This window comes from Anopheles arabiensis, chromosome 2, assembly GCF_016920715.1.
Source record: "Anopheles arabiensis isolate DONGOLA chromosome 2, AaraD3, whole genome shotgun sequence".
NCBI lineage: Eukaryota > Metazoa > Arthropoda > Insecta > Diptera > Culicidae > Anopheles > Anopheles arabiensis.
In genome coordinates this window covers 40051676-40078402 of record NC_053517.1, presented here as the reverse complement: position 1 = coordinate 40078402, position 26727 = coordinate 40051676, and the positions used below count along the sequence as shown (strand labels likewise).

Here is a 26727-nt window from a genome sequence, read left to right as displayed (position 1 = left end):
CATTGGAATTGTTTGCCAAATTGATGAATCACATAAACAATTCCGGAAATTGATACTTACCTTACTTACCCTTCCACACGTGTGTGTGTGTGCTTTAAACCCTCCATATTGGAGCTTGTTCCGCTAGCAACACACATTTCGGAACGTTCCCACGTCCCAAAGACCGGCAAAGGCACGATCACAGCCAGCAAGCTTTTACTAATGCCGCTCTCGCTTTTGCTTCCTGCGCTCGGTTTTATTTCCCTCCAATTTTCTATCAACCATGCATGCGTCTATTTGTGTGTGTGTGTTTGTATGGCAAAAGTTTGGCTTTATTTCACCCTGTTTTACAGCACACCTTCAATCACGCACCATTGCGTGGAATTCATTTTAAACCATCATTCCACCATCGTCGTGCAGCAATAATGTGTGTTTATGTGTGTGTGTCCCGATGCGTGTCTGCCAATTGTTGTCTTTCGTTTTTCACCTTTAGTTTAGCGGGTGATACTTTCGGGAAGCGAGATGCGTAAAGCAAGCATCGAAAGGGAACTCTGACGGAGGATTAACCACCTGCTCGGAAGAGCTTTAAGAGTGGGAGATTGGGGAACGTAAAACTTTCGCTTGCATTCGATTGCTCATGTTTTGCCAGCACTTTAAACTGAACTGAACGGTTCTTCGATTAGAATGCTTCTTCTTTGCGGACGTTCCGAGCTTATATGTTTATTTTGGCTACGATCGGTGTGCCGTCCTGTTCATGCTCGTACTGGCCAGCGAGATTATTTTTCTCTCTTTTAACCTTTTTCTCACCCTGTATTTTTTCCACTTGCGTGCGTTTTATACATGCAATTTCATCCACGCTCTATACGCACACACTTCAGTTATCTCACGATAATGTGAGCCACGGGTTTGGATGTTATTTTTGGGTGGTTGTTTTTTTCTCTCACTCTCTCTCTCAATCGTTGGTTGTATATGTGTGTTTTGGTTTGTAATTAAAGAAATTTGCGGAAACCGAAATTACAGCTCCATGATTCAAACAATGCCCGGTGGTAGTGGGGAAGCTTTTCCTGTTTTATGTTTGCTTCCAATTTGCAGCAGCGAAGTTTATCGTATAGCTACGTTATCAGATCATATAGCTACGTAAAATTGTTTACCATACTAAAAATAGCAGCCACCTTCGTATTTTTGTGGCAGTTCAGTAACATTTGTTGAATTGATACCACACTATCCAATAACAAAGAACCATTATTTGTTTGGTGCCGAATTTAACTGCCTAATGATAAAAAAAGAACCAAATTTGATAGGAATTAGCAAACGCGAAGAGCTCTCTTTCTCCCAACCTAAAACCTCAATATATAGCACCTCCTCTCAAAAAACAAAACCCCGGCATTGTCTCATGTAATTTGAATACATTGTCCGTTTTGAAGGTTTCTATTTTTTATACCTCGCTAATGCAACAATGCCTCACTCACTCGCCTGCAAATGGGGTTTGCGGTGAATATTAAATGTATACCAACAAACTAAACAAACACGTTTGGCGCGCAATTGAAGGGTAACGGCCAGGGGCAAACGACAGTGGGCTTTTTGGCGAATGATATAAACATAAATTTATGCAACTCATCGAATCCGTAACCACCACACTCAAACATCTTTTTCTTTGTGCGAGTGAGATCTGTTTTGCAATTTTGGGGGTAATTGGTGTTAGTTTGTTGATATTGTTTTAGTTGTTGTTGTAATGTTCGTTGGATTTTTCGTATTTAATTTGCTCTTTTTATTTATTTTTATTTGTTTACGGCGGCACCCACAGTCTGATGACAGCTCCACAGTACGCTTGCAAAATTCCCCTAATCGATTGAATCGGAATCACTCCATCTAAGTGATTGCAATCACAATCCACAGCGAATGCAATATTCCCCGATCGATTTGCAATCAATTCCCTATCGTCAGGGTCTCCAAACTAATCGCCCGCGGGCCGCATGCGGCTCCTCAAGAGCTTAAAATGCGGCCCCGATGACTTTGCCAGATTTAGAATACATATTAGGTTATTTTGACTTTTTCAAAAGAAATTGTATTTTTTTACATTTCTTAAACAAAAATCAAGCTTTAGTAACACGAATCTGTTTAAGTATCGTTAGTATTTTGTTATAAAAATGAGATTTAAACGTTCACTCATCAATTATAGGTAACATTAAATGGCCCTCAACATAGTGATTTTTGAAGCAATGCGGCCCGCGGGCAGAAAAGTTTGGAGGCCCCTGCCCTAAGTGATTGATTTATTCCCTTATATGATTCGAAACCATGTAATCTAATCTTGATGCAAACAGCAATAAGGCAAAGTCGTCCCTCTGGAATAAAAAAAAAATCTTGATGCTAATACTTAGGCAATAATGTCTTGTTGATTTGTTTTGTATTAACTAGTCTAATATAATCTAATAATTTAAACAAGAACCTTTTACCACCTCAACATGCTTATTCGCGTTTGCAATGCCTGTTATGCTTGCTTGCTTATAATTCTTGATAAAAGTTGTACAATTTTAACATAATGCTTTGATAACTAGTAACTATGTATCATTCTCATTACCACCATAATTAAAAACTCCAACAGCAAACCATGTTGCTCGGCATCTGATATTTATTTATCCATTTCTTTTCCGCGCCTTTGGGCCCGCAAACAAACCCCGGAACACAGGAAGTCACGTAATGCGAGCGTGGCGAAGCTTCATGGAAGAATTGGACCATACGGCCAAACAAATTCGCACCAACGCGGAACAGCTGGAAACGGTCTGTCACGAGAAGCTGGCCAGCCTGTACCAGGAAAAGCGACGCGTCAGAAAGCAGTACCAGGAGGAGCACACCAAAATCGCCACCCAGTTCAGCCATGTAAGTATTGATTTAGCAGAGCGTTGGTTATTATTGTGTCAAAACGGGTAAAATGTCATGTTAATGTTGTACTTGTGCTATTGTACAAATGTGGTGTGCTCACAAGGGACCGACCAAAGCAAACAAACCTATTTGTGGCTTGATAATGCATAATTTAGAAAAGATACACCAACACACACAAACACACACATGTTGACCTTTTTACGTCAAACATCGTTGCCGTGTCGTGCAACTGCATTATTAGCAACCAAAATAGCATAGCAAATGAAATACGTCTGGAGCATGCACGGTCCAGAATGAGGTTACACAAAAATTGGGTCAGTGTTGGGTCAGCTTAGATCACTCCATACGGAAGTTGTGGATTGTTCTAACAACCTTTTGTACCTTTTTGTTTGTGCCTGTACATTATTAGGTACCAACATACGGTGACGATAAACGATGGTGTAGGTTAAAATAAGCAAAATGCTGCACTGTAGGTACGAAACAGATAATAAATGGGGTCTTGTTCTAATATGATAAACCTGTCTGAGTGGCAAGTTGTCCCGGTTGCGAGATATAAGTGGAAATAGGGCGTTGTGTCATTGCACAAGTATGTGCCGGCAAACCGACCAACGACAACCTCCTGAACGGAGAGCAACGAGCAAACCATGGTGGAGAGTAGGTGCTGCTGCTGGTTGGGGAAAATGTTGTTAAAATGTGGTAGCGTCGTCTTGGCACACACATGCGCGAACAGAGACAGACTCATAAACAAACTAGTGGCTATTGCAGATGACCGAGTCATGTAGAACACGGCCTGCCATCATCGGGGTCTGGTGATGCGACGGAGATAGGACGGAGTTTTACTGGTGCCTTTCTTCTTTCACTTGGAAGCAGTGGAACTTACAAGCGTTTGGAGGTTGTCTTCACTTCATTGTTGGAAATCTAAAAATCTATTTAATGTAATAATGTTAAAGCAATCGAATGCTTTAACTTAATCGTTTATGTTTAAATTGTTTTCCATTCTTGGTACTCCGTTGCAATTCATTGTTACTGAATGATACATATTTTTGCCAAGATTTTCTTTACATTGAATGTTATTTAATGTATACAAAGTGAAGGGACTCTTAAAACATATTCTTCGCTAAATTAATCATTTAATTCTAATGAAAATGTTAAAAGCGCAAACTCTTGAAGAGTTTTTTTCATAAATTTATCACTGTTAAACTGTTTTAGTAATAATGCAATGGAATATGATAACTCTGCATGCAATGTCCAGCAGTTTCGGATGAGTTTCGGATGACATCTCGGTTTACTAGAACACGAGCTGACTCCCAGACCCCTTGACATTAGCTTTCCGCAAAAAAAAACAGCGCAAAAACAAAGTTGAATAATTTAACCCAAATAAAGAACGTCTCTGTTCGCTCCGCTGAAACGATGCGGATGGTACGGATGGCGCAACATTTTATTGCACACAATACATTGCACGCCTCACGGGTGTCACGCAGCGGGTGCGTTCCTCCTTCCCACCCCCACCTCTCCCACCCTCTCGCCTTCACGAAATCAATTGTGCAGGGCCAAAAGTCAAGCAACGCAAACGGGCAAACGCTCTTCTAATAGCCGATCGTACGCCGCCCTATATGTTACTACTGAGCACAGTGCGCTTAGTGTGAGGCCGTTTGTTTGTGGTAGGAACGAGCAAGCACGCTAACGAATGCATAAATCGTACGGAGGTAACAGCTGCTACTACTGCTCTACTGCCCGTCACCGTCAGGGAGCGTCGTTCGTCATCGTGTCTTCTAATTTAAAACAAAACAGCCTCCCTCATCGGTCTCATCATCGGCAGAAAATGGGGGAGGAAACAAGGCGGCTGAACTGTCGGCTAATCATCAAATCAATTAATCCAACACTCACACCGACCGACCAGGTCAAGTGAAGCGTATTTATGGTTGAAATACGCGTTGCTTCGGGCCTGCGACTGAGGATAAACAGGCTGTTTTGGGACGATTCCATCGGGCAAAATAAGCAGTTGTGTGATATTTTTTGTTATTTCTAATGCACTCCTTCACTTTGATTCTAGTGGCCAAAATGTCCAAAATCGTTTCGCACCAACCGACCAAGGAGCGCAACCCATTGGCCGATTGAAGAAAACATGTTGCTGCGCGTTCGAATTTATAAGCGCCAATTATAGGTCACCCGGAGCTGCTGCGCCCCGCTCAAGGGTGGGTGGTGGTCGGCCAACCCGTCGTGTGGTCGTGATAGTCGCGCGGCTCACTTCACTCCCCCCCCCCCCCCCCACCGGACACCGTTTTTGTGCACGCACACAAACGCAATGATCGCTCTCTCTCTCTTTCTCTCTATCCCTTTTGCTAGCGCCTGCTCCCACCCTCGATCCAAGATCCAAGATCAGCACGATCACCTTGCCTTTTCCCCTTGGCTTGTTTGCCGTTTGCGTTTTGACAATCGTTTGGGGGTTTGGGAGAGGGGTTCGGGCCTTTTTTCCCCCACTTCTTCCCCACATCTTAACCGGTTTTTTTCGCATCCGAGTCAGGCAAATCGAATCGTTCCTTCCTGTGCACCAAAGCTAACGGGCCAGCAGGCGCGCACACACCACCGTCGGGGCTGACCGTTTGCGCAAGACACAGGACCCACTCCCACCACCCCCCTCCCCCCTGATCGGTTTTGCATGGCTCGCACGGAGACCGCGTCGGACAAACGCGGGTTGGAACGTGGCCAAATTCGAAGCCGGAGAAAGAGACTCGCGACCACGTTTAGCACGTTGTAGGTGTGTGTGTCTAGTGGTACCAGCGATCACACGGAGGGTTGGTAGGGTGTGCCCTCGCACGCCCACACACACACACACACCCAGGGCGGACGGGTGGGGATGAATTAAATGAACAAAATCGGCAACCCTCCTGACAGCAGCAGCTGACTGTATAAATAAACAAAAAAGGCCCCACACGCCACAGGTTGGTGAGCGCGGTTCGTACAATGTATTGGGCAACGCACTACACGGCGAAACACGTGTTAGTTGGCAATACGAAAACAACAACAAAAAAACAGACTCAAACACGATAGAAAGTCCGGTTCCGGCTGATGCAATAATTATTGTGTGCAGCAGCGAAAATGAAGACAGAAAAACGAGCATTTTTGGCGAATAATCTTTGAAGTCTTCTTTCTGGGGCATCTTGTGGGTTGGAAATTATTAAATTTAGCACTAATGCCAAATCAAATTAGGAAAAAACAATGTCCTTATCATTCGTCACAACAAGCTTAATCGGCTTAACCGTTATGTTCAAACCATGTATGATCTTAGGAATTTGTTAATAAATTCTCCAATCAGTGACTAAGTTGTGTTACAGTGAAATCTCTCTAATTTCTCAACGTGAATATCTCTCTAAGGTGACGGTCCCTTGAAGATTCACCTTAGAGAGATTTTACTGTATATGGAATCGTATATTAAACATATGTACTAAGGCACTAAGCCAAATAAAATTCGCATATTGTAGAAAACACATCTAATATGTTTAGATTTTCTTAAGACATCAGTTAAAGGTAGATGTTATTTTAATAATTTTTTATTTGGATTATATGTCCTTTTATCCCCACTCAGCTCAGTTTATGATGAACATAAACCAATTCAGTTGATGTATCTTGAACCTGTTTAACGTTCCGTTGTTATACTCCAGTTTGCCATTGTCATTCTGCTCCGTACGATCGCTTCCTTCCCGGTTTTTTCCCCTATCACATTGTTTTGCCACACTTCCCACTCGAGCTGCCTAATGTTACCTATCTATTTGGCCGGTCAAATGGCTTTCCCAATGATAGCCAATTACCCCCAAAAATAGATGATACCTCAAAGCAGCGCACCAAATGGATTCTCGGAAGCTGCCAGCCGCCAGCCTAATGCCAATGTAATCAACCGAATTACCCGCGGCAAAGAGTGCCATGCCACACCAACGCCATCGGCTTGGCACAAACGTCACCCGTTCGGAGCTTACTCCAGCATGCCGAAGAACCCCGATGCCGATGTCAGCTGTGTCGGGTGCTGGTGGTGTTGGTGGATATGGCTGCATGTTTCGCTGGAAAATATGACCACCTCCACCAGCAGCGTAATGGTACTTGGCTGATAAAAGAGCACTTAGGCAAGCGATGAGAAGATAGGGCTAAGGGCGTGTAGCAGATCCTTTTAGACTGAAGTAGCTGTTTGTGATGTCATATCAGTGTTGGTATATTTTAAAGATATCGTTTGCTTTATTTGTGTGTTTATTTATTTTACGATATTTTTTTCTGCTTCGTGTACCGTGCTATTTAAAACCTAATTGATACAATTGGTGCCTTCGCTTTCTCACTGAACGTACACCATGTTCTTTGCCACGTCTGACGCAAATGAAGAAACATTGCCAACTCTCAGGATGGGCAAAACGTACCATTCATTTCCATTTGCGTGTACATCATCGTGCGCGACTGTTGCTCGTCGCCCAGCAGCGTCTCCACATTCCAATTCCATTGATGGTGTACAACTTTTATGCGATAAGTTCCCCGAAAAAAAAACAAACCGACAGCCAATTCTTCGACCGATTCCGACGGGACCGAGAGAGAGAACGAGAGTTCTGCGAACCACAGACGTTGGGAAAGCACGCTTAGCACGGAGCACAGTCGAGACGGAATGCTCCAGAACAACAATTGCCATCAATTATCACGGAATTGATATTAATTGGATTTTAGTGGACACTCGTTGGCCGTGCGGGAAATACCGTTCGAACGCCATTTTGCTGTACATCCCCGTGGTAACTGATCAACCGAGGGGAGGCTTGAGATGGTCTAACTTTGTTTCATTTGCTACTAAACATGCTTTGCAATGCAGGTGCAAAAGGTTGAAGAAAATTTCCACCAAAAAATACCTAATGTTAAATGTAAAAAAGGGAACTTCAAGCGATTAAAAAAGAGAAATTATATTGAGATAGCTATTGGTAAATGATGGATTTTCCATTTGCGCCCTGAACTAGGGCACATATCAAATTGACGTAAGAAAAACAAAAAAATACCCCGATTATAAAAGAAACAACAATCTAAAAACAGCTTCACCCGTTCGTACTTTACGTCTTCGGCTGGCTGACAGCTGGAAAAACCAGATGCTACTAAAACACACCACATTTCGGAAGCATCTGTACGCTGCTGCCCTGCTTTTAATAGCAGTGTTCAAAATTAGAGCAACGCCGAGGCGAGGAAAAAGGGCACCAATCTTTCGTCATCGTTATCGAGTAGGATCAAATAAATTGGCCCCGGACGTTGTTTCCAGATTTTCCGGCCTGAACCGCAGTCGGGAGCAGCGCAGAGGCGCGGTCTGGGCACAGTAATGCGCCAGCTAATCGGAACAGTCAGTCAACATGAAAAGGTGCATTTTACGAGAAGAAAGGGTGTGGTAGGAAAATGAATGATTTTCGTTCCGTTTTCTTTTCTTTTTTTTTTTTTTTGATAGTTGAGCGGTGGGTTGGTTGGTGTTTTCTACTCTTTCTTAAAGATGATTTGATCATAACACTAAGGGTGATTGTTGATTGAAACGAGCGTTTTGATATATTCTTTTGCTCTGAAAAAAAAAAACCCTCTATTCTTCGGCGCATGTATTGTGTGCTCTTGAGTGGATCTGGTTTTTGTAAATGTAGGCGATAGTAAGGCCTACTTAACTAAACTCTCGTTGAAGAAGCGTTTTATCCTATTTTATCTACATATTTAAAGTGGGAGCAACAGAGCATCATGTTTATTCGTAATAAACAAACATCAATTCAATAATGAAAAGTGTTCTTAAATGAAGAATAATATTAGTATTTATTTATGATTATCGTTACACTACATGAAATTATATGCAAGGTTTTGTAGAAACTGAAAATGAAGAAAATGACAAAATGCTAATAGAAGGAATAATTGAAAAAAACAGTTTTAAGCTATGATTTTTTTTACATACAATCTGGAATATTTAAATTAAATAATTAACAAATTAAAGCTATATCGTTCATGAAAATTGTATTTTAATGCCTGCTACAATCATTAGAATCAACAATTATACACGACATTAATTCAACCAGTTAAAGCATGGATACGATCGCTGCTGGTAGCAAGCAACTCGATCGTGTCCTACAAATTGTCCAAACGCCTAATCACGCCCATGTTGTCGTGTAATGAATATGTTTGTACCATTTATTGTGCTATTTTCACCAGCCATTATTCGGTAGCTTTGATTACACCTGCACCCATAATCAGGCAAAATTCTCCCACGCTGGTCGTAGCACCGTATCGAATAAATTGAGCCCTACACCAACAGAAGCAGCAATCCTCAGCTGGGCGCACGATGAAAAAAAAATCGCCGACGGCAGCGTGTGAAAAGACGCTGCATTTTTCTCACCCACCCACCTCACTTCATGCATTTATTGTACGGTCAGTGGGTCGATGGACAGCAATAGATAACACACAGACGCGTATCGTTTAAACGCGTGCGCCCGTGATAAGTGCTCCGGCGAATAATGGTCACAGTAATGGTTGTTTAATTCGACCACTTAATTAAAAACGTAACATTACATGCCACCTTCCACGTGCCCGAAGCCGGCACGCCAAGACCACTTTTCCGCTTCGATTGCGCTTGGGTGAAATTCATTCGCAGCAGCAAAACGGCGGAGCGAAAAGTGTGAAAACGTGCCGCCCGCACTAGTACGTCGGATGTGAAGTACGTGTGAGTTGTGAGCGAAAATGTGTCCCAAAATGGTATAGAAAACCAAACACTCGCCACAATCGGTTCTCGCCTCTCCCACAGTAACCCATCGTCACTTCGGTGACATTTGACGTGTGGTGCTGGGTGTGCTGTCTGGCCAAAAATTAAACAAATACGAGACCACCGCAAGCAAGGTAAGGCAAACTATAAATTACCGCTGGTGGTTGATGAAAAGTTCGCCGACGGTTGAGGGTAAGATGAGTGGAAAATTGAAGCCGCAATGAAGGTGGCGAGGGTTGAGATGATTTAATCATTCACCCAGACCCACCCGGCCGGGGCCTCACAAATTAACCACCGACCTGACGGTTCGCTGTCGCTTCTTCGTTATCGCCGCATCTGCTGATTCCATCAGCGCTACCCACCGATCAATTTAGTCAATTTTATTCAATTATTCGCTTGCACACCAAGGTAGCAGCACCTCGCAGGAGGAAGACGGGGTAGGCAAGAACCACCGACGCGCTTTTAAATGGTATGGTTTTTCTTTCGTTTATGGCAATCAGCTACCGCGAGGAGCATCATCTTCCAAAAGAATGAGCAGGATGGGGAAGGAAAACTGTGTGAGCCTGATATTCGGCGCAGCTTTTTGCTCTCTCTCTCACTATAACTGAGCCTCGGTACAGTTTCTCCACAGGGCATGGAACATCTGGTTTTGACAAATTTTCCATTTTCCCATCGGTTACTCCTTAGCCTTCGGCGCGCTACATAAATTTCGCCACTCGATTGCTCTTCCAGTTGGATAATTCGGCTGTGAAATGAGTTTCTACTCGGCTGTGACCAACAAACGGGCATGGCTTGGGGTTAGATTTTTTTATGACATAAATTATCTCCAGGATAAACGATAAACAGCCTCTTTGGGGCTGGTTGTTTATCCACACGCACTGGGCGCTTATTGATCCATGAAATAAGAAGCTGCACTTGTCCCGCTTTCAACGTAGAAGAGGCAGGTTTAATTGAGGAAAATTATTATGATGCCAATTTAGTGTAACACGACACGCCTTTAAGGGTTCGAAACATTAGGGCAAGGAATATTCAATTCATTCATACCGCAATAAAGCGATTAAACCTTGTGATGAAGTCATTGAAAGGTTAAAACTGTCCCGTGCATCGTCCCATGTGAAGCAGATAATTAAATCATACTTAACTAATTTATGAACAAATAGGATAATTTTCATATATCTGCCTTTTTTACTACATTATGCGTCAGAACTGGTAAATGATGAAGAATAATACAAACCAAAAATGAAACCTTACACTTTCTGTTCCATCTCCTTGGGTACTTGTAGTGGAATTGAATATCCAATCCCGATGGCCAATGGAATTGCAGATTAGTTGACCCGAATATTCCATTCCAGCAGCACCAACAGCAGAAGCGCCGCCAGGGACCACTGCCATGTCCCGTACAACCAAAGAACCGGTCACTGGTCGGAGAGAAAGAGATAGAGAGAGAGTGTGTACTCAACCCTGATTGGGAGGGTAGACGGGACAATCAATCCGGTGGCTTTGATCTTCACCTTGCACCAGCAGATTGCGCGTGAGGCAGGTCAGTGCAGTGGATGGACAACAACCCGCTGCCTGGATGCAGCCCATTTCCGATGCAAACGTCTCTGTGTGTGCGTTTTTTTTGCTTTTGGTTTTCTCATAAACCAGTTCCACACTATTGCATGTGCTGCAGTGTCACTCTTGCCCGCGCGCCCACCCGTCCTGCTGGTGATGTACCGCTACGTTTTGGTGCATTCAGGCCAGGCCAGGCCAGGACAGGTTACAAAAGAACTGGATTCAGCTAGCCATTGCCCTTACAGGAAAGGCTATCGTGGCGGCCTTCCGTGACGGTCGATGTTAATGCCAAATCAATTCCTGGGGCTTGGATTGCTGGAAGTCAACTGCAGACTGCTGGAATACACGTCTAAGCCAGTGCACACTGCCATGGTTCCTCCTGTGTATCATTTCTAATGCGAGAGACGATAAGTAATGACGCCCAAGTTGGTGCGTGCAAGCGGGGCACGGATACGAGTTTTGGAGCTTGCATTTTTTGCGTTATGTTTTGTACAGGCAAAATGCATCAAAAGCATAGGAAAATGAGGTAAAAAACTGAATTGGTTATCGTTAGCAGTAGAAAAAACCGGTAAATTACTGATGCTGCTGTATGTGAGATTAGTGTAGAATGAGTGTATTTGTGCAAAAGTAGGACAAGACCGCGCTAGATCGCGGCACATTATATTACGGTGGTAAGTTTAGTTATACAAATAAAAAAAATGCAGATTGTTTATAAGAAGATATCAACAAACTCTTTCAAACACATTTCTTACCAAAACGGGAAATATATCAGAGGGTCAGATCATTAAATCGTATGTAATAACTTTATAAAAGCTAACCAAACCCTTTCCTTACGCAAATAAGAGGCTTGCCGTAGTAAAGTTTATTATGTAAATACGTTTTTAAACCCCTTCCTTGTCCCATCACACTTCCATATCGGTGTTGTGAGCAATTTTGTACGAAAAGTTCCTCCCTCACACTGCTGTCTGCCACCACTTGCCGGTTTGTGCTGTAAAGTTTCGATTTTTACGACTGTAGCACACCAGACCGAACTTGGTGGGCACAATATTATTCTGCCCTCCCGGTGTTGGTGTTTTATTTCTCGGAAGTAACCATAAAGTTTGCATTATGCGTCAACGTGAATCCTACCTGCCAGGAAGCTCAGCAACACGCTGACGCCTGCAACATAGAGCTGTTATAGAAGAGGGTTCACCAACTACCAACCTTTACGCGTTGTGAAAGAACGTTTATGCTACAAGGATTCGAGAAGGGCAGAGCGGTAGTCGTTTGAAAGTTTGTTGCACGTGAACAGAAATCTTTTGCCAAATGCATTGGTCCCTTTCTGGCTGGTGCTGGCTGAATGCTTTAGGAAGGAGCAGAAATGGTGTATAAATTAGCTCATCATCACTCAGCGACTCGTTTGCTGTTTATTTTTGCAGAATTAATGCTGAGTGTAGTATGCAAGGTATTTTATGTTCACCTTCACGGTATCTATTTACAGAATAACAAACTCTATCTATTTAAGCTCTCAACTAGTATGCACTTTTTTTAGTGTAATCCTTCCACAGTGGTTAATTATACCCAATTGTACCACAAAAGCTCATGCTCATTACAACTAAAGTCGAAGGAAAAACTTTTCCACCAACACATTATTGTTCGGTTGAATGCATTTCTTGTTATGTGATATACGGTGTAGGGAGTGTCCTTTAGAATGATCACTAGCATGGTGTAATTAATGATTTATGCAAATTGTTGTGTAAAACTCACCAAACGCACCACCATTCCTTCTGGAACTGCATCTTCAAACAACTCGAAACTTCCCTACGGTATCGTTTATCTTCATTCTGACCTACTGTTTGGGATTTACTTTTATAAAACTTCTCCATTCAGCTTCCTTCATGCTGTTTAACGAAGGAACGTTTGTTTATACCAGCAACACGGTTCAAATTTAACCCACAATTATTTCATATCGCTGTTTTGTGCTATTAATGACTCAGAAACTTTGATTTCATCCGTTATGTTAGCTACATACTTGTCATCGAGAATTATTGCTACCAATCATCGAGAATTATATCACACCCTTTTACCTTTTGTAAAGAAAAGTGAGTGATTTCGAAAGCAATGATTTTTATGTAATAGAGTTCCATGTTTACTATCCATGTTTCATTATGTTTTAACAAACCTACCAAACAAACCGGAAACATTGGCACAATGCAAAACACAGTCATCGAAAACATCAGCCGGTATATGTCATTCGAATCGGTACGTAAGGTTTAACCGGGTGAATCACGCTCGGTCGATCAATGTTGGTAATTTTCTTCCGACGCTTACTCATCGTAATTGGATGGTAGTTGCTTTTCTGGCCGGATGATCAGTTCGAATCATGGTGCAAGAAGTCCAACTCACCCTCGACAGGAAGACTTATTAAACTTCTGCATTCTCGTCCCCCCGATGACGCATTAAATGATGTTGCTGATGTATTTTGGCTTGCTATTTTTGTTGTTATTCGTTCAGAAATATTCGAGGTAAACTAATTAAATGATGGCATTAAAACGATGCAAAACACGATCCACGTCTTCTAAAATGGCACACGACACAGATTGCGTTGCGGTGGGCCACGATGTCAAGATTACATTGCAGTCTGCATTCCATTGGCTATGGCTCACCCGGAACCCCACCAATCCGGCTAAGTCGGTGAACAAACTTGCCAAACCGGAACCGCCGGATCACCGGATCTCTTCTACTCCGTCCGTGTCCGTGCTCGAAAAGATGCATTACGATAACGTTTCGTGTCACCGTCGTTTGTTGCAGGAGCAAAAATTGATTTCTACTGCAATAGAGCGTTGGCTTTTATTAGTACATTCCACCACTGGTTGTGAATGTTATTTTTGTGGCACGTTATCGTGTCACTTGCAATCACTTACAACAACCCCCTGATCCTATCCGAGGGCGATGTAATGGAAACTCGTAGCTTGATTAAGAGCTCTCGTGCAAACAGAGCAACTGTCTGGCTGGCTGGCAAGTGGTAAGGTAGATAGAATTATGCTCTGCTTTCGAGGAAGTATCTGTGTATCGTTCTCCTCCCCTGTTGTGTTCGATACCACAAAACCAATAGTCCGAAGTCAGGAGATACTTCTTTGAGAAATTCGATTGAAAATGGTACTTCCCTAGTGGGTGTTGTATTGTTTCTACACCATTCCATGAAGCATTCGCTCCCTTTAACAAGCTTTTCCTTCGTTCGCCTCTGATATTTTGCTAGCTGTGTGTGTGTGTGTGTGTGTGTCTGTTCACATCTAAAACAAATCCGTTCCAATCACCTACCGAACAAAAGAAACATTTTCGAAACTCTTTTTCTCTCCTCTTTTTTTTCTTTCTTTGTGCCGTTCGTCGTAGTAAACGGTATCGTTCGGTTTCAATGTGCAGAGCTCGCTTCTTGCAGGATGCAATTCCTTTCCGGTGTTGCAGTGTGCACGATAACACGAAGCACTGGATGGAAGCAGGAAAACTCCAAACAACGGAAGTGTGGAAATTGTCGCCTCTCGTTTCGTGGAACCGTGCCATCCACACCATTCCACCCTGCCATTTACCTTCCGTAGCTGGATAGCTGCTTCAGGGCACGTTGTCGATGGGGAGTGAAACAACAACAACTTTAATAGTTAAACTTCCACTCGAAGGACTTTTGATTGTGCTTTTGTTCGAAAAAAAACGCTTCAATCTTGTGGAAGTGGAGTAGAAAATGCGATGGACAGAGGGTGGGTTCGTTGTCGAAGTTTCTTCGGGACACTCGTGTTTTTTTTTTCTTGTTCGCAGACACTATAAGAATCGAGTTGTGGTAGGTCAGTGATTCTCCGTTTTTAGAATGGCTCCTTTTTGGACAAGATTTTAATAGGATATGCATCTAATTTGGAATCCAGAAAGCTGGTTTGAATATTTAAACACAATCAAAAACAACGAATTAATGGAGCAAACCAGACACAAAGTCTTGCTAAAATTCCATTATCAGCAGTACGGAAGAAAATGCACTCTCTCCCTTTACCCCGTTTTTCCGTTCAATTATCATTTTTTGGCACCGGTTACCGGTTACTATCCAGATGCACACTCCGGGAAAAGTGAGCACACAAATGCCAAACGCTTCCCATGACTTCGTTTGACTTGCAGCAAGCTCGCTGCTTCTTGCTTGCGAACCAGAAGCGAAAATCACCTTTTACCGGCAAACGAGGAAAAAAAGGAACAAGGAAAATGGCAAAAGAAAAAGAAAAACAAGGTGTCCGCGCACGAACATGAACGTGGAAACGCTGCAAACATGGCGAACAACAACGCGCGAGCACTGCCGGTACAGCTACCAACGCCAACAGAAGGCAAGGATGCTGTCGTGTGCTTCTTCCGGAATAATGATCTTCTGGCCCCGTGTTAGGTTCCGTCTGGTCGTTTACTCCGGTCGCTCCTTACGTCATCAGGCCAGACAGAAAGGGAACAGTGCGATAAAGAAAGCGTGTACCAGCATTATCCTTGCAATAGGAAACGAATTCATTGTGGGTGAAATTACGAAAGAAGAACGCGCGCTGCTGGTGCGGTGGGGCAGCGAGCCGGCCGGAAAGAACCGGCAGGAGGTTAAGCTGCGTCGAACTTTGCCAGACGTCTGGCAAAGCTTGGAAGATGAATGCGAGACGATGGGAAGAAATTCCTTCGAGCATTGCACAAACAAGCACACATACACACTCCCACAATACCATTGCATCTGTGTGCTTGCGTTTGCTATCCTTCCTCTGCTTGGCGCTGTTATCACGCGACTCAGCTACGATGCACCGAATGGCATCATTTGATCACAAGTTTTGCCCGGCGTCGCTGTAATCGATTTCGGTCAACGGCAAAGGCACCGAGGAACTTCCACTACCAGACATGCATGCGCTTCGTTCGGCATTTCGGGCAATGCACCGTGCTCTCATACTTATGCACCTCACCCACACCCACTCGAAAGGACATTCTTCGTCTGGCACGGAGAAGGATGCAACTCGGTTTGGCTTTGTTGAAAAATTCGTTTTAATAGGGCGGAGATGTAGACGCTTTTGGACAAAAAGGAGAATTGCAAAAAGAAGGTTTCTGAACTATCTCAAAAAAGGAGTATCGTTCTTCAAAAATATTCGTAAAATGTTTATGCTTCCTATCACTGGGAACGTTTTGATCAATTCTAAGTAGATAGACAAACGAACGAACAAACACAGCTTTATATGTAAGATGCATCCAGCAATAATTGGACGCTGGATAAAACAACAGTCTACTCCTCCATTCGTGCGCGGTAAATCGTGCTTCTTTAATTATCCCTTCAAAGCAACCAGCCAGCCGGTAATTATGAAACCTTCGCTAAACTGCAATCGATCGTTCTAATCGTTAGCGTCATTTGTCTTTTTCAATGTAGCTTGTATGAAAGAAAAAAAAAACTCGGGGAAGTACAGAAGTCTGTTGGTGGAGCTATAAACGGCCTGTATTTGGTGGTTACTTGGAGTACGATGTGTGGTAGGTGTGTGTGTGCGCGTTTTAACACGAACCCATTGAAACGATTGATGGACGTATTAAATAGATACATTGCTGCTCAATGTTGTGGCTTTTCGTGTAACTATGTTTATCAGTGATGCTCGGTCAGTAGGACCTATTTCTTGAAACAATTGTTAATTACAAGACTGTTTTTCGCTGCCTTTAACTGGCACATAAATAAATGTGTGCTGCTAAAACAAAATATATTTAAGGTAGTCATTTTCCTTGGGCATCCAGTTGAGAATAGTGTCTTGTAGTATAACATGGTGGAATTTCTACCAAAAAAATAAATAGGACCAAGTGTGTAAAAATCGGAAGTGTACTCCGATCCGACTTCGAAAATTTCGGAACCGACTCCGGAATGTAGATCTTTCCAGCATTATCCGGAGTCGTCCAGAGTCCTTCGGAGTCGCCCGGAGTCGTCCGGAGTCACCCGGCGTGGGAGTCGTTCGAAGTATGGGTCGTCCGGAATAGTCCGAAGTTGCAGTTGTCTGAATTCGACCAGAGTCGTCCGGAATAGCCCGGTATCGGAGTTGTCCAGAGTCAGAAGGAGTTGGCCAGAGTCGGCCGTCGAAAAAAAGGCCTGTATACAAAAGGCAAAAATGAAATGACTGATCACTGGCACATTTGGTGGATTACAGCACTCCTACTCCGGACGACTCCGAAAGACTCCAGATGACTCCGGACTATCTGAACGATTCCGACTCCGGGTGGATCTAATGGTTCCCATTTTACCGGAGTCGGATCGAAGTCGTGTGTGCGCTCCAGAGAGACCTTCACTAGATCCAGTATTCCATAATAGTATCAGAAACAATTATTGAAAAAGTTTGTTCCTTTTTGTGTACCAAGGGTCTCCAAAATACAACTCGCAAGTCAAATACGGTCTCGCAGAGACGGTAAATTGATCCGTAAATACATATTACACTCTTCACATATATTTATTATATATGTTTAATATACACGTTAGTTTAACAATCTACAACTTTTGTTATCTTGGATAAATGAATTGATTTGACATTTGTGTTAGCATTTGCATAACAACGAGTTGAGCGTAAATCTTCTCAGCCTCGATACATGTTGGAACAAAAAGTTTAACTAACTCTGATATAGTTCATTTAAGAGGCTTTACTGTGACACTAAAAACGTTATTGATCCGATAAAGTCAATTGATCTTACCCAGAGTTAATGAGCATAACAATACCAAAAAGTTAAGAATTTCGATAAAGTTGTTGAATTGAAAGTTAATGAGCACTCAGAGTTACCATTTGCATTTGTTACAAAACATTTTTGTACAAGTTTTTTTTGGGTTTAATGCAATAAATTCTGCTTGGATGAATACTTTTTTTGTTAGTTTTCAATCATTTTCCTGACAATCTGTCACATAGTTATTTGTGAATGACCAACTATTCATGTTGCATGCTATCTGATCTGACTTACAGCATTCATCATTACAATATTAAACCATTTATGCTCTTCCCTTAACCCATACACACGACTGCTCTGCCCCACCGTTGCTGTCGGTGTGTGCTGATTTTAAATGAAGGCCTAGAATACCAATATGCTCTTCCCTTAAGGGACATCGAAAATAGTGAAATTGGAGATGTCTTGATTGAATAGGTGAATGCATCTTACATGTTGCTAAAATAATCGTCTGATTTTAGGATAAATTTTATGCAAATAGCCCATTATGCTGGAGATAATGAATTGGGATATGAACTCCCCCGACAACAAAATTCCCAGCTTCCAATGTGTCATCGTTTCTCGAGTTTTGTGCATTTGTGTCTTGTGCTTTAGCATGGTGATTCATTATGCTTTTTCGTTAAGCCGCAATGCACAATGTTGTGCGTTGTAACAATGAAATGGTTCTTTTAATGATAGATTGATAAATGTAAAATAATCTTTCCTCGCCAGCACAAAAGCGAACGGCAGCCACACGTTTTGTTTGCGATGCACCAACCATGCGTAATTATTTGCATTTGAGCGCCACCACACCGCTGCTTGTGCGTGCCGCAGTAGCTGAGAAATTGTTGCGTTGCACGCATTCATGCACAAAATTAAACACAACAAACAACACACACACATCACATACCTGTTGCTTCCACTCGGTCTTTTCTGATGCTGTTGCTGGTGCAACATTACTGTTCTGCACCCGATTGCGATGCACCAAACAAGTGAGTTAATTATTATGCATGTTGAGCGCCACCACTTAATGCGGGCGTGCCGCAGTAGCTGAATCTGTATTAATTGCTTCATTGTTCATGCACAAAATTGAACACAACAAACACACACACACACACACATACCTTTGCTTATGCGTGTTGCTCCCGGCAGCAAGGGAAAGCAAAACGCATCACAGATAATGTTCTCACACCCCAAGATTTCGAGGGGAAACGGGAATGTAGAGCAAACGTACCTGTAACAAACTGCACGAGAAATGGAACCAGTGCGCGTGCTGTTTAAAATAATCTTGTATGTTAATGTTTTTTCTTCCTCAACATTATGGGTGCCTTCTGATCTGAGTTTTCCTTGTAAAATTAATTTGCATTTTCTGCATAACACTATCTACTGACATATATTGTCTTTTGTGCTGGCAGCAAGGGAAATTGAAGTTGCATTCCAAAACTAAACACCGCCAGTTGTTGGATTTGTTTGACTTTTCTTGTTGGTGAAAAATTGTAACAAAGAAATTGGAACCAGTTTCAGTTTAATGACTCTCTCTGTTGTTCTTTCTCTTCTATTATTGATCCGATATGTCGCCTGTGCTGGTGCTCCGTTCACATTAATTTACAATTCTGCATTATATCTACTGACAAATTTTCCAAATGTTGGCACATCGAGTCTGGCGTTGTGTTTTATCGGTGCAAAGTTTCACCCACGCACAATCTCGTTTCGCCTTTTGTGTTGCAGCATTATTGGGTGCAGCGTAATGCAATTTGCAATCAGCGGGGCACGCCGGCAAGGAAGAAGCTTGGATTAGTGTGCACGGGCGACGGTGGCAAACAGTTTTCATCTCCAGTGGGATTCGTGGGGCGCATGCGGTGAGCGCACACATTCCACAATCTTCTGCACGCCGTTGTGTTGCAATTATTCCCGATTGCAGCGTTTCAGCGGTGTGGCAAGAATTTCAGCTAGTTTTCATCTCCACGTGGATTCGGGCGCATTACCCACGGACGCGCACACATTCTCGGGAACTCTTCCTGCACGCCGGCTAATGAGCAAAAGTAATTAAAACTGGAAATGCGTTTTGGTGTATTTCAATTTCATCAAAGGTTTCATTTATATTTTATAATATGTAATTTTATTTCTACGGTCGATATATTCAACAAAAGGTTGCTGTCTGAGGGTGGCGAAAAATAAATTAAATTGATGCTCGAAGCTAAATCCGTATAGAAAAGTTAATCGCAGGCTATTCTTTTATTTCATGTTATAATACATTAATACACCCTCTACGGTCATAATTCAACAAAGCCAGGTTGAGTTCTGGCGTGTCATTAATAAATTAGATTGGATGGGAGTCGAACTACGTCCGGTATACTAAAAGTTATCGCGTCTATGCAAAGATTGTTCAAATTATAATTTTGTCTTTTGTTGCAATATTTCCTTTAATTACGATGTTATGGGATGTAATTGTTGAATTTCTCACGATTGGTGAATTGTTATAGATCGCATTGTACACAGCTTCTGTCTGATAATTCCTAAGATTGGAATCGGGTAGCTCCTATTAAGACTGGACCCGGTTTGATTTTTATATCATGATGTCCGATGTGTGCAAGCATAACTGCATAGATCAGGTTTTTTGGGTGGAATAGTGTATAGTTAATTAATTTCTAGGGTATTAAACTCGTAGCTAAGTTTTTAAACAACTAACGACTTATGCAAATGTGTGATACGTTGAATTTTACAAATTTATATGTTACATCCACGTTACGTTCATCTTCTTCTATTTGGCGTAACGTTCTACACGGACATGCCGGCCTATACAGGCTTTCGAGACTTAATTCATTACCTCGCAGCCGGATAGTCAATCCTTGCTACGGGAGCACGGTCCATTCTAGGCTTGAACTCATGATGGGCATGTTATTGAGTCATTCGAGTTGACGACTGTACCACGGGACCGCCCAGGACGTTAGGTTCAAACTAATATTTTTAAGCAAATAAGTCTGGAATTAGGTAACATGGAAATTAACGTGTCTAGCCTTAGCTCTCCACAATGTCGATTAGCTCTCTACAAAAATAGATAAATAACAACGATATACATATTAAGGCCATGCGTATGTATTTGCCGTGTATAGAACATCTGTGGTACGTTTCTAACTTAACTTCTTCAAAAGATTTAAAAGCCACACTCAAAAACAGTTCTATAAAATAAAAGTCAATATACAAAAGTATACCCAATTGACATTTTTGAGCACGAATAAATTCCCTTAAATTGAGAGTTTTAACTGGAGCCTTAAACATCCCTTAAATTGCACCAGTTTGAGGGAATTTAGAAAAAAGTCCTTTAAAATCAACAGTGACGCAGCTTTTTCGTTGCTTTCTTCTAGATTCGCTCGGAAATGATGTTTCCTATCGTTATAGTTGGTCATGTACCCATTTTATACTTAAATAATACCCATTTTCTATAGAATAACGTCACGTTGCTTTTGTTTTTCATCAAAAATCATAGCTATGAATGAAGAATGAGCTCGACGGCATCGTCCATCGATAGAAGAAAGTCTAATTTACGAACACACCAAGTCTTGCCGCTTGCAACACACGAATTCACAATTTCAAGCGTATCGAGTACTAATCGAGATGTGGGAAAACAATTTCGAGCCAATGTCACTTGGATATATATAAAGAAGACACAACCGAAATCCAGATCCGTAAAAGCTTGACCCAGTAAAATCTTTACATTTTACCACTTAACAAACCCTTTCGAAATGCTGGCACGATTCCAAAACGACACAACAATATTGCCTTACACCAATACCACCATCCATAACTTGATGACCGAGCGTTAAAGTAACACTGAACGCTTTAAATGTATCCGCGTACCTAGTGTCGCACAAGTTGTGCGGAAAAGAAAAACGCGATCCGCTTTTAATCAGTGGCCTGGCTCCGTTTTTCTCACTATCGTTCACTGGCTCACTATTTCACTCGCTCTACGAGAATAAAAAGTACTCCTGGACCCGGTGGCCATAGTTTCCATAGGTTTGCAGTAGTTGGTAGGAGCGCATCTGTCCGTTTCAGTGGAAAATGTGTAGAGTTGAATCATCAATCTTCGTCGCCAGTAACGTGTTGAAAATCAGCTCTGCCGCCTCCCTGCCTTGCCGCTTCTCTTCTGTCCGTTCTCAAGTGCACCAAAACAACGGCCACAAAAGCACCCTTTTCAGCGTCGAAAGCGCATCCTTTTACTGGATCGGTGTGTGCGGACTGTGTGCTGTTGTTCTCGGTTGACCGCAAACCGGCGCTTGCTTGGTAGAAAAACTGCCGCCACCATGGTGGAGCGCTTTGCCACGGTGCCAGGAAAAACGGCGATAGTTTCCACCATAGATTCTGCGGGGGAAAGGCAGGATATGAGAGGCGGTGTGGTAAGTGGTGGTCCGTTTTGTGCAACTGCATTTGGAAATTGCATTTCAAATGGATCCCAATCACGCACACCAAATTGATAGCCTCGCTTTCGAGCAGGGCAAACCAACCCCAACCGCGCACGGCACGATACAGGAAAGGGGGCAGTTCGAGGAACAGTGGCCGGAAGGGCAAAGGGAATTGATAGGGAAAAGGTTAAATCAAATCTCCTTTACGTGACATCAATACGGGGGAGCGAAGTTTTGCACGATGATTTATGGTGCACCGGGGACAGCTTATTGTGTGCGCGGTATGCATCGGTGTGCTAGCACTATTGTGCATTGGTTGCCGTACTGAGGATTGGCCATGGATTTACATAAAAGGGAGCTGAATTCAATACACATCCAGACCGTGTGGGTGAAATTGGTGAAAGTTTGTATAGAATGTTTGAACTGAAGTTGATTGAGCAATATTTCATTTTTCGCCAAAATATTACCAACAAAGTTTACAATTTTTTTAAATGTTATTACTTTCTCGAATTCATAGCCTTATTTTAACAACCATGTTTCAATCTTACCTTTTATTTCATCTACAGCTCACAGAGGACGTTGCACGAAAGAAAAGCGAGTACCAGAAGCATTTAGACTACTACAAGCTCCTGCGAGGCCGATTCGAGGAACATATCAAGTGTAAGTCAACACGTTACTGTCCTGTTTAAAAACAGGCCAACCCTGTCCTGCACTATCCTCGACAACTTGTTCGTGTCACAGCACTCCCTTCCCTTCTCCAAACACATCCACCCAAAGAACAACAAGCCCAACTACACTATTTGTTTATTGTTAAAGTTGACTCCCGTCCGTTTTGCCCGATCTCTGCTTTTACAGCCGGCCGGTCCGGGCGTAAGCTGGACGACGTCATCGACAAGTACCAGAAGGCCTGCCGGAAGCTGCACCAAGCGCACAACGAGTACGTCCTGCTCATAACCGAGGCGGTCGAGGTGGAGAAGGACTTCCGAACGATACTGCTGCCCGGTCTGCTCGAGCACCAGCAATCGCTGCAGGAAGGTTTCATTCAAGCGTGGTAAGTAATGGTTGCCCTTTTGGGGCCTAGCAGTGTTGGTGATGGTGGTGGTGGTCCATTAACTGCAGACGAACACGTTGCCCCGGTTCGGGTTCGGAATTAGTCAGCAAATTATGCGCTGTTCGAGCCCGAAACTCGATGGCTATATGAGCATGCCGCACACGAGAACGTAACGCTGCCGGAATATGGCCGGAGAGTAATTTTGGATTGGGATTGCCGAGAATTAATTTGATTAACATCCGGTCAAGTCAGTGGTGGAACTCGCAAGAAAAGGGGGAAGAGGAGAGGCTGTTCCGTCGGTTGGTGTGGTATTATCCCTGTCATGTTCCTGCTTCCTGCCATTTCCAGCGAAGAGAGCGCTCCTCTATCCACCGATAGAGTAAAATCATTCAAGCAATCTAATTTATGCAAGTCATTCTGGCCACGGTAGTCCTTCGTCCTGTTGTTCTTGTCTTGTAAATGCTTTACTGGCTATGATGAATTTGAATAATGATTTTAACAACGAATGCGGCATGTTGGGGCATGATTTATTCGTTTATAAATAGGTATCGACGAAAGCGGTTATCGTTAATATGGGCTGATTTATCATTCACCTTAGCGCTAGTTAACTGAAGAGTCGATCTGAAGAGGAATTTTTGATTGTATTTATATATTTTCTTTACCTTTAAAATTGAAGGTCATTTTCGCCTTAAACTACATATTTTCCCACTTTTCAACGTAGCGCCAACTTCTCGAAATAAACTCTAAACCGCCCTAAATTTGCCCCTTTTTTCAGGAGCAACCTGCTGCAGGAGATTGCGAACCTGAGCGACATGACGTCGGACAAGTTCGTCGACATACAGCGCCGGATCGAGTCGAGCATAGCGGGCATCAACTCGACGGAAGAGTACCGCGAGTTTACGGAAAAGCACAAAACCTCCCCAACACCCCCCGTCATATTCCAGTTCGACGAGAGCCTGGTCGAGGACAGTCTGGGCAAGCTGCAGGCGAACACGCTGACCGTGGACAACCTTACCGTCGACTGGCTGCGCGGCCGGCAGACGGAGCTCGAGGGTACAATCAAAGATCTGCAGGACCGCCAGAGCAAGCTGTGCGGCGAACCGAACGGCACGAACGGCGCCACGGGCAGCAGCCCGGCCGCCGTCAGCCCAGCCAGTACACCCGGCACCAAGCCATCCACGCCGATTCTGAACGGTTCCAGCACCAGCAACGGTGTTCATCAGGGGAAAGATCCGACAACCAACAAGTAAGGCAATGGTGTGATGGGGGGTTAGGAAGATGTCAGCAGAGCAATAACGTTTCAATTTATTTCGCTGCTAGATCTTCCAAGGAACTGAACACGCTGCGCTGCCAAGAGCGGCAAACGCTCAAGCTGGTCGACATGATCCGTTCGGCGCTGAATGAGGTTGGCTGCGAGGAGCTGCCGTCCGGCTGTGATGACCTTTCCGTAGAGCATCTAATCGAGAACAAAAAGTCTGTCAGTCAGGATCTATCGGTAAGTGACAATGTTAGGTCAATGCGTGATAGTGTGTGTGTGTGTGTGTGTGTGTGTGCAGGCCGAACCCGAACGGTATTTTGTTTGTGAGAATGACACGTTTTCAAGTAGATCGCATCACTCGTCATATGTTCTGTTTCATCATAAATGCATCATTTTGAAATGGTGATGGGTTTTGTTTTTTTTCCCTCCCGTTGTCCCCCGGTTATGATCGGTATTTTTGGGGTTTTTGTTTTCGGGACTAACGTAAAGTCATGTTTCAACCGTCCTGTTATCAATCCCAACAATACCCACCCCCTCCCCACATCTCTTTGGTCTTTATCACATCCTCTTGGTGCTTGTTGATGCCTATCTCACCTAACATCATTTCATGTGGGCAATACGTTTAGGTGGACTCACTGCAGCAGCAGCATTCTTCCACCGCCATGGGGCTGTTCTCGTTGCGCACTGGTGGTGGTGGTAGTGGTGGTGGTGGTATGATGTCCATGCTGATGGATCAACTAAGACGCAAGTCGGGACCGCCGACGGTTTCGGGATCCAGCTCGGCCGGCAAGACGCCGCGATCGGGCCCCACACCGGTGCAGACACCGAAGCCAGGACACCGAGGAGCAACGACCACGGTAACTACTAACGCCGACAGTGAGTCGGTCTGCTCGTTCGTTGTGTGTCGTGAGCGTGTGCAAGCTGCTTCGGGTGATATGCTTCCGCCGTCCGCTTCCGATCCCACCATCCGGCCAGCCGAGGCGGCCGATGGGGCGACGTACGCGGAACTCCTGCCCGCCCGGAACGATTCCGACCAGCGACTGTCGAACGTTTACGTGGACATGGAGGCGTGTCTGTTGCACGAGCTCGATGTGGAACAATCGTTCCAGTATACTAACCTTAGTAGCTGCGGTCCGCGCCAGCAGCCGCTGGTCGCATCCGCAGCGGACGAAAGCTTTGGCGCATCCTGCGAACTGCCTAACCCAACTAACACGGACCACCAGCGCCACGCGCTGCAGTACAGACGCTTGCGCACTCATGCTAGCAGCGAGGACAGTGAGATGCACCTGCTGAACCGGCAGTACCCATGCCAGACCGCCGATGAGCCCGGTGCGGGCGAAGATGATGACGAGGACGATGATGATGGGGCAGCGAGCTGCACAAACACCGATGAGCTGAACGATTCCAAGAACAATCTGCTGCGGGAGGAGAGCTTCGATGAAAACCAGCGGCAGCAGCTATCGAATTGTTCGACCTGGCGACGAAAATCCACGGAGGAGGGAGAGACGGATGGCAAATATCTTACGATGCGGAAGGAGGTGTCGGTACCGGCGCCGGAAGCGATTCCCTCCCAGGAAGCTCAGTGGAAGTCGTCGATCGAGCGACACCTGGACCACATCGATGCGCTGAACCAGAAGCTGGACGAGCACCAGCGACTGGCGGCCCGGCTGTCCGAAGAGTACGAGTACATTCGGGTGCAAACGCTCACCCGTCCTGTGGTGGCGCCACAGCCCCAGAAGCCCCTTCCCGGCGCAACCAAACCACCGACGCAGACGTTCGAGAAGGCGAACAGCTTCCGGGAGAAGATTCGGCGCCGCATCAAGGGAACGAAGCAGGACAGTGACCGACAGGCCGATCGTTCGGTGTCTCCCGACAACCCGGACCAGCCCGAAAGCTTCTCGGGACGGCTAAGAAGCCGCATTACAGCCCACCACACCCAGCGACAGTTTCGGCTGATGAAGGACACGGACTCAGCCAGCCCATCCACCGACCGCTCGATAGCGGAGCGGCTTCCGCCCGGCAGCTCTGCCGCCGGTCGCAAAAGAAGAAACGCAAAGCATCGAAAGCGAACCGAGCCGCCCGGCAGCAGCTTAGTCGCGGTGGGCCGGATGGCCACCAGCCGCAACGGCACCAGCCGTTGCACCCCCAGCAAGCCTTCTCGGAAGATGAACTGCTA

The 26727-nt window shown here is 44.2% G+C and overlaps 1 protein-coding gene across 5 annotated transcripts in view; it reads left to right on the top strand.

The window, feature by feature from the left end:
• LOC120894038 (tyrosine-protein kinase Fer-like) overlaps positions 1–26727 on the top strand; it is a 44608-nt gene that overhangs the window by 9024 nt on the left and 8857 nt on the right. For 4 of the 5 annotated variants that reach the window (XM_040296377.1, XM_040296374.1, XM_040296376.1 and 1 more), the window contains exons 3-8: positions 2666–2856; positions 22809–22902; positions 23098–23293; positions 24069–24539; positions 24614–24788; positions 25178–25408. In XM_040296377.1, the coding sequence (XP_040152311.1) occupies positions 2666–2856; positions 22809–22902; positions 23098–23293; positions 24069–24539; positions 24614–24788; positions 25178–25408 (1358 nt within the window). The remainder of the gene's footprint in view (positions 1–2665; positions 2857–22808; positions 22903–23097; positions 23294–24068; positions 24540–24613; positions 24789–25177; positions 25409–26727) is intronic. The other variant, XM_040296378.1, reaches the window with a different exon arrangement.